This window comes from Alternaria dauci, chromosome 6 (assembly GCF_042100115.1).
Source record: "Alternaria dauci strain A2016 chromosome 6, whole genome shotgun sequence".
NCBI classification, from domain to species: domain Eukaryota; kingdom Fungi; phylum Ascomycota; class Dothideomycetes; order Pleosporales; family Pleosporaceae; genus Alternaria; species Alternaria dauci.
In genome coordinates, this window is record NC_091277.1 from 2755500 (window position 1) to 2767619 (window position 12120).

Genomic DNA, 12120 nt, shown 5'->3' on the forward strand with positions numbered 1-12120 from the left:
GTGTGCGACCCCTCTGCGGGCGTAAACAGCGCCTTGAGAGCCTGCACGTGCTGTGTTGTTGTTGTTGTGAGTAAAAACTGCGTGTGAAGAGCGTCGATGGCGCCGCTCATGCTCCCTTTAATTGTTGGGCGGGGAGCAGCTGCAGAGACGCATAGGGAGAGCGGTGGGAGTGGAAAAAGAAAAGCACGGCGGCGTAGGGAAATGGAGGTGTGGTCAGTTAGTCGACGGCGCGTCGAGCGATTTGCTGTTCCTGACTATGTGCCCGCCCGCCCGCCCACTCGACACCACTCACTCAACCAGGTGTCCCTGCCAGCACAGCAGCCCCGCCAAGCCCCCTGCCACCGCTCTTTCCCACCCGCTGTTCCCTGTTTCTGCCTCACCACTACCCCAATTCGATGATGCGTGCACACACTCACTCACCAACACATGTTCGCGCCCATCTTTTCCAACTTCTTGCACGCATCGTGTACTGATATCGCGCGTCTGGCCGGCGACGTCAATGGCGCTCGGACGCACCGTTGGGCAGACCCCTGCGCAGAATCTACTGCCGAGTAAGATTGCCCACGCGAACGCCCAATATCTCGCAATCTTAAGCTCAAAACAAACATACTTGGCTTGGCGTGTGCCTTCCCGTGACTTTGACAGAATCAGTCACAAATGTGCGAGAAGGGTGAGAATATAGAATACGTGTCGATGAGTATGAGTTAGGTCTGAATAGAGTTCTCATGCGAAACCATCTTTCTCTTCTGTCATCACGTCATTCATATCACGTGCACCTGTCCGCCTCACTACCCAACTACGACTCCTCACCGGATAGCTTCCAAAACTAAAGCAATACGCACCACTCCGCCGAAACAGACGTTTCATCCTCTGCACGCTGCTGCAGCCCCGAACACGCGGCGCATCCAGACGCCAGCCGACTCTCCCAAGAACCCCACGTCTTCCCCACACCCACCACGTCAACGCGCCGACATCCCGTCGCTTCCGCCCTTTAGCCTCGTCAACCAACTCCGCGCTGAGAAACCAGCTGTGCGCTACACTGTCCACGCTGGTCTGGGTCTCATGGTTACTGTTGAGACGCCCTTTTGGTTTCGTCTTCTGAGAGCAAACTTCTTTTCACGTGCATCATAAGAGGAACAGGACAGGGCGGATGCGCTGCTGCATCGCTTTGGTGACGCGATAAGAGGCTATCGCCATGTATGCATGGCGAATGATGGGAGATACTACGCCGCACATGTCTGGGGATTGGGCTATGGAACACTCGACGGGCTGCTCGTACACGATCTCGACAATGCTAAAAGGTAAACCACTAGTGTCTCCCTCGATGTGCGCCTGTTACTGGCTATACAAGAACGTTATTAGATGCACGGACACGGCGTCTGACATGTTGATTGACTACATCGGTACGCTAAACAAGTCGATGGTTTGACCTCTCCGTCGTTGATCCACAGACGTGACATGTTCGACGTCTATCTGAATCCACCGCAACTGCCACTTGTCTACAGTCGATGCGAGTCAGCACAAGGAAAGATTATGTTGCCGTGTTCGCAACAGCTTGGAAATACCTACACTGTTGCCGCAACCGGTAGGGTCATCGGAAAAGTTCTGGGCAGCTTGTCGCTCAACCAACATTCCCATCTGCTTGAGCATTACGGCATCCTCTTGTGCTGCGACGAGAGCCCCGAGAAATATCCAGCAGAAAGAAGAGAACTTCATGCTCCGAGATGTATCGAGAGATGGTGGGACGTGGAATGTAGATCGAATAGCTGCTTGGTGAGAGGACAATGTTTCGGCTGATGTGCCTTGTAAACCATAGTAGGGCAACCACTGTTTTATATTCGTAAGATTCCAACAAGTAAACGTCGCAATGCTAATCCAACTGATATTGAGTAGCAACACGGCATACAGTACAATCTATAGCATGGTACGGCCGTAACTTTCAATATTGCTTGCTGACAGCCGTGTCCAGATTCATCTGCATACGACCGAAATGCAACCGAAATGCAGACAGCCTGGTATTGATAGGTTGCATCTACCCTGAAGTGTCCTGCTACTGTATCGACTACCTATACTGTGGTAGAAAAAATCTGTATCATGAGACACTATAGAATACAACACTAAAGAAAGCGAGTATGCTAGCTAACTAGAGCCTCGTTGCTAACCCTTGGACTGTGCTCACAGATTTCGGGCCGATAGATCACTGTTCTCTCAAGGACTTTTGAACCCTAGCTTCGCGAGTGCGGACCTTGCAGCATTTGCTCGAACGTTTTATTGTCTATTATCAGCGCATTGACCGGTGTAGACGAGATCATCAGTCCACCTGACTGTCTATTCTCCCTCTTTTCCTCTACATCAACAAGCCGTCCGAGTTGCCTTGCGTTTCGGTAGTAGTGCATATGTACCATGCATTTCATTAGCACAGTCTCTCTATTTGGATTCTTTGCACCCACCATCACAGCGATCCCAAAGTCCACAAATCTGGACGGACTTGGCACAGGAGAGAAAACGGTGGATTTCAGCTCCAATCCACGTTGCCCATTGTACGAAGGATATCCTCACACAAAACAGGTCATAGCTGTCTAACCTTGTGCCAAGTTCGTCTACCCTCCCAACCTCAACACCTGCATCCCGGTTTCTACCGTCGCATCAATGTGCACACTTGTTATCACTAGCAACTGGACCGCGCCTGATTGTATATCATCAGACTTTCCACGATACTGATGGAACTTACAACTCTCTTCTGCCTCTGCTCACTAATCATACGGGTGTCACACACGTCATCATCGCGGCTATACATTTGAATGAAGAACCCAGCGATATTACTTTGAATGACCATCGTCCATTTGACGACAAGTTTCATGCTCTGTGGGTTGAACTTGGATTTCTGCAGGCATGCGGTGTGAAAGTACTAGGTATGCTTGGAGGAGCAGCAAAGGGGTCGTATGAACGATTGCGCGGGACCCAAGCCAACGTAAGTCGTCGGTTCGTACCATTTTTGTTATCCTAATTTTTAATAAGGATACGTGCTAGTTTGAAAACTATTACCTACCGTTGCGCGACACTCTTCGTACAGCCAAGCTCGACGGTATCGATCTCGACATCGAGGAAGACATTGACATGGACACAGTGACACGGCTGATAGCGCGGCTGCGTCTCGACTTTGGGCCAGACTTCCTCATCACTCTCGCCCCCGTCGCATCGGCCCTGATCCCCAATCCTTTCATACAAAACGCACGCTATCCGCTAAACCCGCGCCCCCAGTGCAACACTGTACCCAATCTCTCGGACCCCACGCTTCCGCATCTCAGCGGGTTCTCGTACCCAGCATTGGAGCGCAGTGTGTATGGGCGCGAGATTGCGTGGTACAATACTCAGTTCTACGGCGGCTGGGGGAATGCGCGGTCGACGAGCTGGTACGACAAGATTATTGAGGCAGGATGGAACCCGGAGCGCGTCGTCTTGGGTACCATGACTGATCCGCAAGATGAATCGGGCTATGTGCCCATGGATACGCTCATCAATGTTACTGTTACGCTGCGTGAGAAATACAGAGGTTTGGGAAGAGAGTTTGGCGGCGTAATGGGCTGGGAGTATGTTAATAGCAGGATTGACGATTACGACCTCGAGGGTGTGTGTACGGCTAGCTCGTTGAGCGTCGAATCTTCGGGAACGGACTGGGTTGCGAGACTGGGTAGTACTTTACGTGCGCAAGAATCGTTTGATCCTACAGGTTAGACGGACAAGACTGGCTATTCAGAACAAGGACTATAGGCATCTGTGCAAGAGTCGCTGGTTGAAAGATGTTTCTATTAACAACTCGGAGACATTTAGCTCTAGCGGAGACATATGCGCTTCACAACGGAGACTTTTCTACTACGCGAACCCGACTGTGCTGAGAATACAGTCAGACCGGGCATGACACTGCAACAGGAACATGAATAGCTGAACCAACGCTGTACTTTGCAAGCGTAGAATCCATCGCCGATACGGTATAAGTACCTAGGTATCCTAGAGTCTTGATTCTTTTGTCCCCGACCATTCTCACACCAACAGTATGGCTTCGTCTACCCCCATCTCGAAAACCGGACTCAACGATGACAACGTCATCTTCGCCGCTAACGAGAGCGAAGTCCAGCGCCTCGACGCGCAGCACACAGTCATCTTTTCCGCAATGCCCCGGCTCGTCCTCGCTCCCATCGACCTTGCCAAAGGCGGATATCGCGTCTTAGATCAGGCCACCGGAAGTGGTATGTAGCCCCATCTCCTCGCTCTTCCATTGTTCAAAAAGCTAAGGAAACGAAACAAGGCATATGGCTTCGGGATGTGCGCCGCGCGGACGGAGGCGCGCTGAATACATGGATAGGCACCGATATTGAGGACGGTTATTTTCCGAAAGAGAAGCCGGAAGATACTTCGTATCACCACCAGTCCATGACGGAGCCGTGGCCGCCGGAATGGAAGGAATCGTTCGATCTGGTGCATTCGCGCATGGCGCTGCCGGGTGTTGGGCTTAGCTCACTTGAAGACGCGGTTGTGAATCTCGTCGGATTAGTGAAGCCCGGTGGCTGGATACAGCTCGTTGAGATACAGTGGCAGGACTGGGATGCTGGGCCCGTGTTTACTGAATTCAGACAATGCATGCGGCAGGTGGTGAGCACGGTTACGAACGGTCAGGGCGTGGATATGATGGAGGGTCTTGCAGCGTTGTTCGAGAAGCTGGGGCTGACGGGTGTGCAACATGCTGTTATTGCTGTGCCGGTGGGAGCCAAGGCGAAGGAAGATGTGCGTGAGCTTAGCTTGCAGAGTATGTTTGCAACGGCTTCATTTGTTACGGTTACGCGAGAGAAAATGGGGTTGGTCAGGTTTGGGGAAGATGTGGAGCCGTTGGGGGCGAGGCTGGTGGATGAGCTACGCGAGAGAGGCGGGTCTTATAACGTCTTTGCGCTGTGGGCTCAGAAGCCTGTTTGATATTGAGAGGAGGCGCGCCTACGTCACTCGTTGGTACTAGTTACGCTCACGTCGCTGATGCTGAAGTTGAATGTGGAAGATGATCATTCGGTGGTGTGATTGCGATAAATACATTATGCGCGTACATACATAGATCTCGGTATTGCCGCAACTAGAAATAGCTCAAATAACAAAGGAAAGTGCGTCAAGATGAGTTCTGCTTTACGGAAACTGCCAACAGCTCCTACTGCGATCCCAAACCCCATAGGTCACGACAGTCGAGCAAAGTCCCGAAGACTAAACACCAGAGTCCTCCTGCTCAATACCAACTAGATCGGCATGACCTGTCCACCCGTCACAAGTGCTAGTAAGTGTGTCGTTATTCGTGATGCCCGCGATCGCGTCATACTGCTCAACGAACTGCATCGCAAAGCCCTCCGACGTATGCCAACCGATATGGCAATGCATCAACCAAGCTCCAGGATTGTTCGTCTCAAACGCCAGTACCAAGTACCCCGATGCAGGAAGCATAGCAGTATCACGGCGGGGAGGATTGGCGAGGTTGAGCGTTGTCTCCCCATCAGTATACGTACCCGTTCCCTGCGCAATGACGTAGAAATCATGGCCGTGCAAGTGGATAGGGTGAGGCACAGCGAGCGTCGTGGAGATGACAACGTAGACCCATTCATTAGCGTTGGGTAGGACGAATACGGCGTTAGACGTCTCGAATTCAGTTTCGCCTCGCATGATCTTCGAGAGAGTTGGGTTTTCCCATTCAGAAATGAAAGTTGTGCTGTTCATCGTCCATTTGAAGAGTAGATCGGTGTTGAGCCCGACGGCGACGGGCTCGTCGGCTGTAGCATCGGCCGTGGAGCCAACGGTCTTGGAGACATATGGTACAATATTGGCGGTTTCGTCGTCACAGCTATCCTCGTAGTCGTAGGCCGAGGTAGTGGGAGTACCGGGTGCATCTCCGTAATAAATGATGCCGCGAATGTCATCGGTGTTATCGTTCTCTGAGCAGGCTGACTGGGGAATCGCACGCATCCAAAAGTCAGTCACATCGGTTTGGTCGGCGGTTACGACAATATCATAGCGCTGACCCATGCCGATATCAATGACTGTGGCTTCGTAGGGCTCGATAGCAACCAGATCAGAGCCGATCACCGTCATCGTGTGATTGTCGATCATGAACTTGAAGTGTGTATCGACCGCGGCGTTCACAAGGCGGAACAGATACGACGTGCCAGCGACGAAGGATTGGTTGAACCGGAAGCCTCCGTCCTCGTACGTGTTTGTTCCATTGATGAGTCCATTGTCTAGGGTTGGCGGTCCAGAAGTCTCGGCGGAGTGGTAGAGCTCATCAACAGTCTGCATATCGTTAGTATGATCCAATCAATGTACTTGCTTTGAACGTGAACATACCTGATGATCCCAATCATTGAGCATCAATACACCAAGATCTTCATCGTAGTTGGCGGTGGCGGGTCCGTTGATGATGATGCCTCCGAAGACGCCTTGCCATGCTTGAAGTGCGAAGTGGGAATGATACCAAGAAGAGCCGTATTGCGTTGCCCGCCATGTGTACGTCATTGATTCGCCTGGGGCAGTTGGGCATTGCGTGATCGAGCCTAGTGGTAGAAGTTTAAAATCAGCATCGCTCTCAAAGATCGTTTGCGGAGAAGGATCACTTACTAACGCCGTCCTGGTCATTTGTGTTCATCTGCCAGATGCCGTGAAAGTGGATGCTCGTGCCGTTGTTCGAAGTCGTGAGCGAGTTTGTGACATGGACAATAACAGTATCGCCCCAGTCTGCGATAAGAGTAGGGCCAGGGATTGACCTGAGCGTACGCATATGGAGTTAGTGTTTGTCGCACGTGGATTTGGTGGCGATTTTCTCTTACCCGTTGACAGCCATGGCCGAGCGCGATACACCGTCTGGTGCAACAGTGACATCGGTGATCTCCAACCAGTATTCACGAGTCACCCCAGTATCGGGGACGTCGTCGGTTGGGTCTATATCAATGGAATAATCGCACCACTCTGAACGCGTCGAAGCGGTGTTTCCGCTACAGGCGGCTCTGGGTCGTAGGTCCGAAGTAAAGGGAAAGGCAGTAGCATAGCTAGCTAGAGCTGCGACAGTGTAGATACCACGAAGAAGCATGACGGCGACGAAAGGTGGAATGCGACTGCGCTAGCAAAATGAATGGCAGAACCACAGCAAATGTTTCCGAACAGGAAATAAGAAAAGAGCGTATAGCAGTAGAAGCGAGTGTGAACGAAGCTGGATGATCTGCGGTACGGGTAGAGTGACGAACCTATATACCTTCAGTATCAGCATACTTGTAGTCTTCTACCTGCAAGCTAGCTGCCTCATCACCCTGCAGGCGATAGTCCATGTTCGTTGTTGAGCCTCAGATTGCCCCTTTGCTATCCCAGTTGACGTTCACCGCCGCGCGGCATGATACTGAGGCACCGAAGACCCCCACATCGCCTCGCCACTAAGTCGCTTCAGTCAACTCCATCTGAAAATAAACTCTGTCTAGCCCACATACAGTCGTGCCTGTTGCGATAAAGCAGATTGAAAGTTCAGGAGGCTTTTCGCCGACGGTGATGAAATGGTACGCGCAATCCATGAGAACCATGAAACAATTCCAGGTTGTTGACAGAACGTTCATGCGACAGTGGCAGGGACACCAACTGTGGCTGAGAATCGCGACGCAATCGGGCCTAAGGACACGGGTAGTGGGCCGCATTACCCGCCAAGCTGCCGTTCGGCTGATGACGACTCAGGAACACGAGCAATGTGATTGGATGGTATAAACAAACACCCGCAAGCAGTCGTCACGGACCAGGTGAGTCCGATATAGCCAGCGTTCATGGCTTGCGAATCTGGGCGCCGGGGCTTGTGGAGCGGATGCGTCCGCCAATAGTGCGAATCTTCCTGTGTACGTGCGTCGGGCGTCGGGCGTCGTAGGCATCGGATGTTGGCCGAGATAGCCTCGCGACGTTACGTCGGCTTCATGATTCGAGAGATAGGGCGCAGAGGCCTCGCGGCGTGCTTGCGTTGCCTGCCTGTATTCAGGGAGAGAGCTCTTCCACAATGGGGATCGAGTTGTTTAAGAGGATCTAGGCTGCAGAGATGATTGACCGTCACCCAGCTCTCTCCACATTCCTTTGATAACACATCCTCTTGTCAAGTCCGCATCTATTCTTTGCAAGATGCGTCCCAACATGCGAAAGCTCTTGGCTGCCTCTCTTCCTCTTGTCGTCCTCGGTGCGCGCAAGCGCGATGTGTCTCCATCCGCAACATTCCAACTGTACGCATACGGCGATGGCTTTGGTGGCTTGCCGCTCTTCTATGCGGACGGCGTCGCATACGTTGGCAATCCAAGCCTTTCAGATAGTCCGGAGGCTGCTGTCGTGACCTGTAAGTTCTTAGCCTGCACTCGTCGTTCTGTACTTGCTTTTCGGTCAATGTTTTGTTTTTCGATTGCGCGTGTTGGGGTCCACTGACGTCATCAGTCACAACGAATTCTGATCACCACTTCATCGGTAATCCGAACGTCACCACCGGAGATGTTACGCCCTCATGGTCCAACGTCACCCTCTACGTCCCCGAGCGCTCCTCGGGGAACAAGCGTGTTGGCTTCCTTCCGCCGAACAATGGTACAGGCAACGCTACCACGCACACGTCTGGCTTCGCATTCTATGGGTCCACGGCTATGCTTTACAACGAGGACGGTAGTATCGCGACCCTGTTCAGCGGGGTGCAGTCGGAGACGACTGGCATATTCGAGTTGTTTTGGAACGAGACTACAGACGCAACGCCTTTGACGCTGCGTAGGGTAGCTCCTAGTAATGAACACAGCAACACAACCTTAGAGGCTCGCTAGTAGGGAGTTGAAGCATGTCTTGAAACTACTTAGGAATCTGTATTAGTTGTTCTTTCTGTGTAACGATATCTGAGTTGAAAATTTTCTAGTAGAATACTAAAGCGTTATCCACGCATTGAGCGATCGCGTGCATTAGCTGATCGTCCGCTGGTACCGATGATTTTCGAACCTATCAGGATCGGCAAGGAAGCGATAGAGGACTTCCGAACTCAGCTCTCGGAGGTGAAGCTGGAACCCCATCTCAGCTCTCGGGGCTGGAGCTGAAACCCCACCTCAGCAACGAGAGCTATAGAAGCTAGCTGCTAACCCCTCTCTTCCCTTTTCACAATTATTACAAGCCTGTACCTAAAGCAACTTTTCGACAGCAAGTCCGATACCCAAGATTTCAGCGAACTATGACAAGACGCATTGGACAGAAATGATAATACAGCCCCCAAGCGAACGAAAAGAGAAATGGACCTTGTCTCGACCCTCACGACCCCTAAAGCCCTGTTAAAACATCTTGATAAGAATAAAAAGTTATTTAAGCTTTTCAGATCCAAGCATGGAAAGCTTACTGGCAGGCTTAGAGCTTTCATGAAACCCTTTGTGATACTGTCTGAGATGATATCTGCCGCCGTTTCTGCATCGGGATTCGCGCTAGCGTCTACAATCCTTGGGGTTGTATGTTTCGTTCTTAAGGCAGCTGATGGGGTATCTGAGGTTTACGCATGGATTGAAGAGCTTTTCGACAAGCTTCGGGATCTTACCACCTGTCTCGACAAATACGTACAGCTAGGCCATTCGAGACAAAGTTGTTGATATACTCGGCTGCCTTCTCGAAATCCGTATTTGCGCTGAGAACGCAACTAAGGACGGATGATGGAAGAATTATGCTGCGCTTCGTTTCCTCGGCGGCGATGAACGTGTGAAAGCCGCGTTTAGTAACCTTGCCAGCTTACTTCAGAGTGCGCAATCACTCGTCATTGCAATTACGTATGCCACCAACCAGAAGATGGACAAGCGAATCGAAGAGATAGGAGCTCTGAGCGAAGCGATACTGGGTGCTGCGAACAAAGCAGAGGACGGGAAGAGGCGCAAAGAATGCATGGCATGGATCTCCAACATTGACTTTACTGCGCAACAATCTGACAACTTGGGGCGAAGACAAGCGAATACTGGAGAGTCGTTCTTGCAAAACCCTATCTTCACGAGTTGGGCGAATGGCCCTACAATATTATGGGGACTCTTCTGTCAGGGCGCTCCGGGCGCCGGTAAAACTGCCATGTCTGCTGCTGTCATCGATCATCTTTCGCGTCTGGGCTCTGCGGGCGAGGTCGGAGTTGCGTACTTCTACTGCAACTACAGATCACGCACTGAGCAGACGCTCCATAATCTCCTCTCAAGCCTTCTTCGGCGTCTGGTACAGCTTCGCAGCATAACCCCTTCGTGTGTCATTGACGCCTACAATAAATTCGGCCACAAGCGGACATTATCGTCAGAGGAGTGTGTGAAACGGATTGATTTAGTCTGCAAAGAATTTTCGATTACATACATTGTCGTCGACGCCATCGACGAGTGCCAGAAGGACGTGTCGCGAAATTTGTTCAAAAGCATCCGATCCGTCCAGAAGCAGAGTAACATCCGGTTCATGATGACAGCGCGTTTCATAATTAATCGATTCTAGTCTCTAGGAATCTTGGAGCAGGCCCAGCTGCCTCGTCTTCATATGTAAAGTGCACTGGGGTAACGGTTGTTGTACCTTGACAGACAGGGTCGTCGCCCGCACAATATATTCTCAGATTTGAGGCAGCGTAGCTAGGAATGGCACCATTGTTTTGACGATTTTGCGAGTATCCAAACAGAACAATGCCACGGACCTGCGTGCGGACGGTAGCGGACAGCCTGGGAATTGCTCCAGCAATTACGGCAGATCCTTGGCTGCAGAATTTAGGTTAAAAATGATTCGGTAGGGTAAGAGAAGCGAAGGGCTGTCAGCAGAAAAACTGCGAGAGACTTGTGGGAGGAAAGAAACCTACGAGTAACCGCCTGCGACGACAGGGGTGGCAGGACACCTTGTTTTGGCAAGGTTGAAAAGCCTCACAGCTTCACCTATAGCTTGCTGCGTAGTTCCTCCTGGTAACTCAGCTGACGCAATATCTGCCGCGTAGGGACCGCCAATGCCTTGTACCCAGACATTGTCGGCTCCGTACGAGCGCTCTAAAGCATCTGCGAGAGCCGGACCCGTAGTGGCTCCCTAGTGATAGGTTAGTCGTGTGGCCACATTATGACTTGTTGAGGAGAGAGCTGTGCCATATTTCCTGCCTCAGTGCTAGCTCTGGCGAAGATGAGAATGGCTCGTGGGCAGGGTGCTCTGCCATTCTCGAGTTCCGACCGAGTGTTTGGATTTGCTTGACGAATGCTGAGCTCACTTCCCAGAGCGATAGAGACAGGGGAAGAAACAACCAAGGCGGCGAAGATAGCGATATTCAAGTGTTTCATAGCGGATGGCAGTGTTTCGAATAAGACTTCAATGTAGAAAAGAGGACTTAGGGTTTATTCGAAAGATCGTGTAGGTACGAATGAGCTTTGGATATGCGGTGCAAACGTCCTGGCTTGACTACGGTACTTATATTCTGTGCTTTAAGGTGTATTGAAAGCTTAGTAGGGCTCAAAGTGTAATTGTACTCGCGTCAGCCACTTGGCAATGGTGACCGTAACTTCTCAGAAATCCGAAAGATCTCGGAAAGTCTCCGTTGATGTGAGGTCTTAGACACATTTTAAGACTCGGCCCGTTCTCGGATAGATACGATCGCGTCTCTTGTGGGACACAGTAGTCGAATTGTAACATATTATTCAATTGGTGTCTTAGTCCAGCTACTGTGCGAATGTTCTAGACGCGCGGCCATCGGTGCGATCGCGCCCAAGGCCGAAAATTTTCGGGGATTTCACTACCGTAATCAGTGAGCACATGTAGAGATTCAGCATGGATGGGCCTGGAGGGTTCGGCCCGTCTTTGGACGAACATACCAACACACAGGCTGCTCATCCCGAAATTTTACGGACCTGTTTACATGACGTTCGTACAGCACTAGACTTGCGCTGGTGTCGGGTGTATCGGACGTACAGTACTTGGTCTCGTCATAAGAGGCTGATCTCCAACACAGCCCCTTGGTGCTTACCAATATTCGCCCTGACAAGCCGCCGAAGTTGCTGAGTGATCGCAGAGGAATAGAAACAATCGCAGTCATATGTATAAATATACATAGCAGAATGCACACACTGGGTACCCGGTTAA

General features: G+C 51.3%; 4 protein-coding genes across 4 annotated transcripts; 3 read left to right on the forward strand and 1 right to left on the reverse strand.

Annotated features, from left to right (window-relative positions):
• Positions 1 to 3117: 3117 nt before the first annotated feature.
• On the forward strand, positions 3118 to 3735 carry ACET3X_007212 (uncharacterized protein; the record flags this gene model as incomplete). The annotated part of the gene is made up of 1 exon (XM_069453427.1): positions 3118 to 3735. One exon carries the CDS (start codon positions 3118 to 3120, stop codon positions 3733 to 3735), a length of 618 nt encoding a protein of 205 aa, XP_069305980.1.
• A 319-nt stretch (positions 3736 to 4054) lies between these two features.
• On the forward strand, positions 4055 to 4968 carry ACET3X_007213 (uncharacterized protein; the record flags this gene model as incomplete). The annotated part of the gene is made up of 2 exons (XM_069453428.1): positions 4055 to 4247; positions 4307 to 4968. The coding sequence occupies 2 exons, from the start codon at positions 4055 to 4057 to the stop codon at positions 4966 to 4968; spliced, it is 855 nt and encodes a 284-aa protein (XP_069305981.1).
• Positions 4969 to 5244: 276 nt separating this feature from the next.
• Positions 5245 to 7111, reverse strand: ACET3X_007214 (uncharacterized protein; the record flags this gene model as incomplete). The annotated part of the gene is made up of 4 exons (XM_069453429.1): positions 5245 to 6318; positions 6373 to 6578; positions 6643 to 6788; positions 6852 to 7111. 4 exons carry the CDS (start codon positions 7109 to 7111, stop codon positions 5245 to 5247), a joined length of 1686 nt encoding a protein of 561 aa, XP_069305982.1.
• A 1058-nt stretch (positions 7112 to 8169) lies between these two features.
• Positions 8170 to 8843, forward strand: ACET3X_007215 (uncharacterized protein; the record flags this gene model as incomplete). The annotated part of the gene is made up of 2 exons (XM_069453431.1): positions 8170 to 8377; positions 8473 to 8843. The coding sequence occupies 2 exons, from the start codon at positions 8170 to 8172 to the stop codon at positions 8841 to 8843; spliced, it is 579 nt and encodes a 192-aa protein (XP_069305983.1).
• Between the last annotated feature and the right edge of the window lie 3277 nt (positions 8844 to 12120).